The sequence below is a fragment of the Scomber japonicus genome, chromosome 8 (assembly GCF_027409825.1).
Source record: "Scomber japonicus isolate fScoJap1 chromosome 8, fScoJap1.pri, whole genome shotgun sequence".
NCBI lineage: Eukaryota > Metazoa > Chordata > Actinopteri > Scombriformes > Scombridae > Scomber > Scomber japonicus.
Genome location: NC_070585.1, coordinates 9,781,058 through 9,785,112, shown reverse-complemented (window position 1 = coordinate 9,785,112; position 4,055 = coordinate 9,781,058). Strand labels below are relative to the sequence as shown.

At 40.5% G+C, this 4,055-nt stretch overlaps 1 protein-coding gene across 1 annotated transcript; it reads left to right on the top strand.

The window, feature by feature from the left end:
* Positions 1 to 2,408: 2,408 nt before the first annotated feature.
* cysltr1 (cysteinyl leukotriene receptor 1) lies at positions 2,409 to 3,519 on the top strand. The gene has a single exon (XM_053323326.1). The coding sequence runs from the start codon at positions 2,409 to 2,411 to the stop codon at positions 3,438 to 3,440; it is 1,032 nt and encodes a 343-aa protein (XP_053179301.1). The 3' UTR covers positions 3,441 to 3,519.
* The last annotated feature ends 536 nt before the right edge of the window (positions 3,520 to 4,055 follow it).

Below are 4,055 nucleotides of genomic sequence, written 5' to 3'. Positions count from 1 at the left end.
TTCTCTGTTGAATAGTCTTACCTCCCAAAACATCTGCATTACTCCATTGCAAGTCATCACATGCAAAATAATTGAACCAGTTATAATATTTCAGGGATATTTTCTGTTTGACTGGTTTTTCTGGTGAATGTGCCATGAATTGATGAATTGCTCTCAGGTGAATCTCGACTCTCACTGGTGAAGGATGAATTAACCAATGATTAACAAATTCTCTAAAAAAGCTCAGAGCATCATCTATTGAAACTTTAAGTAAGAGTAAGGTTGTTAAGGCAGGCAGGTGGTTGAGTGGTTAGAGCGCATGCCAAATATGCAGCCAACCCTGGTTCGAATCCCAATCGGAGGTCCTTTGCTGCATGTCAACCCCCCTCTCTCTCATGCTTCCTGTCAGTCTACTGATAAATAAAGGCATCTATGCCAACAAAATCTTTTTTTTTTTTAAAAAGAGTAAGGCTGTTAGGAGAGGAGGCAGGACAGAGGAAGAAGATGAAGAGGCCAAGCACATAGACATGGGCCCAACCAGTTACATAAGGCCAAAATTGTGGACCATGTTCTCATGGCCTTACAAAGGCCCGGGATCAGCGTGTTGAGTGTTGGGAGAACAACTGTGACACAGTTATTCAAACATTTCATAAACAGAACTGGTCTGTAACAATGTGCAATGTGCTGTAATAGTGTATACTTACTGCAATGCTTCTTATTACAGTAGTTTGATGGTATTTTATAGTTTGCAGAAAATATACTTTATACAACTACATGCTGAACATATATTGTCCTGTATATACTATATTGTACATATACACACATACACACATAGAGACACATGTTTTGAAATCATACACCTCAGACATAGTTTACATCAGAAAATGCTTCCAGTGCACACTGTTGCAATGACGACATGGCTGAGCATTTTAATAACTTGATTGTAGACAATAACACAGTAACTAACATGTTAAGTTACATAAATATTTTCTTCTGAAAAATAAACCAATCTAAAGATTTAGAACAGGTTATAGACTTTTGCAGGTAATTCTGTAGTGATGTTAGGATGATTTTTTGCACTCACTGTGTGCACGTTTAGGTTGAAAAATGTAGCAAAGCAACTGAGAAAACTAAAAATATCAGACATACAAGATTGTTGACAGATACCTCTTAGATTTCAGTATACACACACAGATAAAATGGAACAGGATGAGATACACAAATATAAGCAACTCAGACAGAAACTGGGGGACGAAACATGAGGAAGATTTTATGTTCTGGTCAGTTTTTGGTTTGTGCTGCTCAGTTCATCATGTGAAAAATCAAAATCAATGAGGAAATCCTGTATTTTCAAGAAAAGAGTAAGAAGATGCTGTCATGTTGTCGGGACCAAAGGTGTTTTCTCTCAGTTCTCTCTCTTTTACAGTAACTACACAGCTGTTACTGTACATCAGCTGTGTGAAGCTGCACAGCTGATGATGTCATCTGGCTTAATATTGTTGTGCTGTACATTAAAAGTGCTGATCAGTCCTGTGCTGAAAAGCAAGTGAAGGTCTGAAAAGGCAAACACTGACTACAGCGTCCTCCCACAACTGCTGAGACACCTGGCAGATGAGGCAGAGAGGCGGAGGAGCTACAATCTGAGGAAGTGCTGCTATTGCTGCTACTACTGCTGCTGCTGCTGCTGCTGCTGTTCGTACGTCTGCAGGACTGAAGATCAACAGACTGGCTGCACTGCTCTAACCAGACAGGAATTCAGTGGTAAGCAGCACTTCTGTGCACTCATGCAGATTTTTATCTCATTTAAAGTTTAATCTTTTTCAAATTTGAGATGTTGACACTTAAGTTAAAGGGGCAGTAGCCGAGCAGAGTAACAGCACATAGCTTTAATAAACAATGTTATCATGCAATGTTTGGGCAATGTCAACATTTCACTTTCACTGTACAGTGGATACAGGAGACATGCAAATACCAAAATACCTTTGTATTATAAAGCTGAAGCCCAGTCAGCAGGACAATTATGCAAATTACTTATTTTATTTATCAGTCAATTATAGTTCTTATAACTATAAAGCATTTATAGTTGGTGAAACAGACATTTGCTTTATTACAGTAGTTGACCAGAATGTAAACCATTCATCCAATTGTAACCCTGAAGATCAACTTCAGCTTTTTACTTTCAGAGCACAAACAGAAATGTATCGTTTTTCTCACCCAGAAAAAAACATAGCAAATGTCATGTGACAAGATAAAGGTCCAAAGTCTAATTTCTAAATTTCCTGTACTGTAGAAAACGCTGACTATCTCTGAAATAATCTGTCGCAGTCAACTGTTCTGCGATGCTGTATTTTCCAGTTTTCTCTTTCCTTTTAACAAATCATCATTAATGTCATTTCTCTCTGCCACAGCAGCTACAGGTGTCTTCACAAATGGAGCAAGCCAATGTGACAGTGGGCAACTCTACCGAATGTCCATCCATTGATGACTTCCGTAACCAAGTGTACTCCACATCCTACTCCCTCATCACCGTGTTAGGCTTGGTTGGCAACGGCTTTGCCCTGGTGGTGCTGATTAAGACGCACCGCCAGAGCTCTCCGTTTCATGTGTACATGTTAAACTTAGCTGTGTCTGACCTGCTGTGTGTGAGCACGCTGCCGCTGCGAGTCATCTACTATGTCAACAAGGGCCAGTGGAACCAAGGGGACTTTCTCTGTCGCATCAGCTCCTACGCCCTCTATGTAAACCTCTACTGTAGTATTTATTTCATGGCTGTTATGTCCATCACACGTTTCTTGGCCATTGTCTTCCCTGTGCAGAACCTGAGGCTGGTGACGGAGAACCGGGCACGCTTGGTATGTGTGGGTGTGTGGGTTTTTATTTGCCTGTCATCATCACCCTTCCTGATGTCTGGCCAGCATTTTGACCCCATCACTAACAAAACTAAGTGTTTCGAGCCTCCGAGTCATGGTAAAAGTGTAAGGAAACTGGCCATACTTAACTATTTGTCTCTGGTTTTGGGTTTTATTCTGCCCTTTCTCGTCATCCTGCTCTGCTACGCCGGCATCGTCCACACCTTAATGTCCCGCACCAACGCTGCCAGACGCCAGAGGGGCACAGGCGCCAAAGCCATCCGTATGATTATCATCGTCCTGCTGACTTTCTTGGTCAGTTTCTTGCCTTACCATGTGCAACGAACCATCCATCTGAACTTCTTGTCCCGGACCGACACCTCCTGCCCAGAGAGGATTGCCGTGCAGAAGTCTGTTGTTGTGACACTGTGTCTTGCTGCTTCCAATTCATGCTTTGACCCGCTACTTTACTTTTTCTCTGGAGAGGGTTTCCGCAGCCGTCTGACCTCCCTGCATCAGTCAATGAGGTCCAGCACCCTGCACCGCGTAGAGAGGCTGACGCCCGGCACAGCCCCCAAGCCAGGGGAGAACCACCAGCTTAATGCCAGTTAATTTATAGCAGACAGGAGAAGGCAGTCAAACAAACATAGGTTATGTTTAAAGAGCCCAGGTGCTCTTATTAAAAAACAAAGAAAACAGGAGATAAAACAAGTTGAAAAGTTTTAACAAGGGCTGGTTTGCTCATGAATAGAAGATTTCAATCTCAGGAGGATGTTTTCCATTAAAAGTGATATTATTCTGTTTATCATTCAGTATTTAAATGAAGTTGCTCTGAATTATCTTGAACGACTATAATCAAGCTTGTATGACACAACCCGCTGAATGTATATCAGAAAAGGCTCAACTCTGCATTAAGCTGACTACTGTATACCTTTAATTGTCAATGGCCATGTAAAAACAGAATATATATATAGGCTATATAATGTATATAATTATGTCTTTATGCTGTGGTAACTAGTGTTTTGTTGTTATTGTTATTTTCTAGTTTTTTTTTACTGTATTTTTCTTTATTTTGCAAAGAATAATTTAACTGTTTACGTAGTCCCTGATTTTCTGGACTTGTTGAGCACTGTAGTACAATCATGACATGTACTTTTAAGCTTTTTTTAAAAAATACGCTGATGCATTTCTACTATATTTCATGTCATTTGTGATAACTCAATAAAT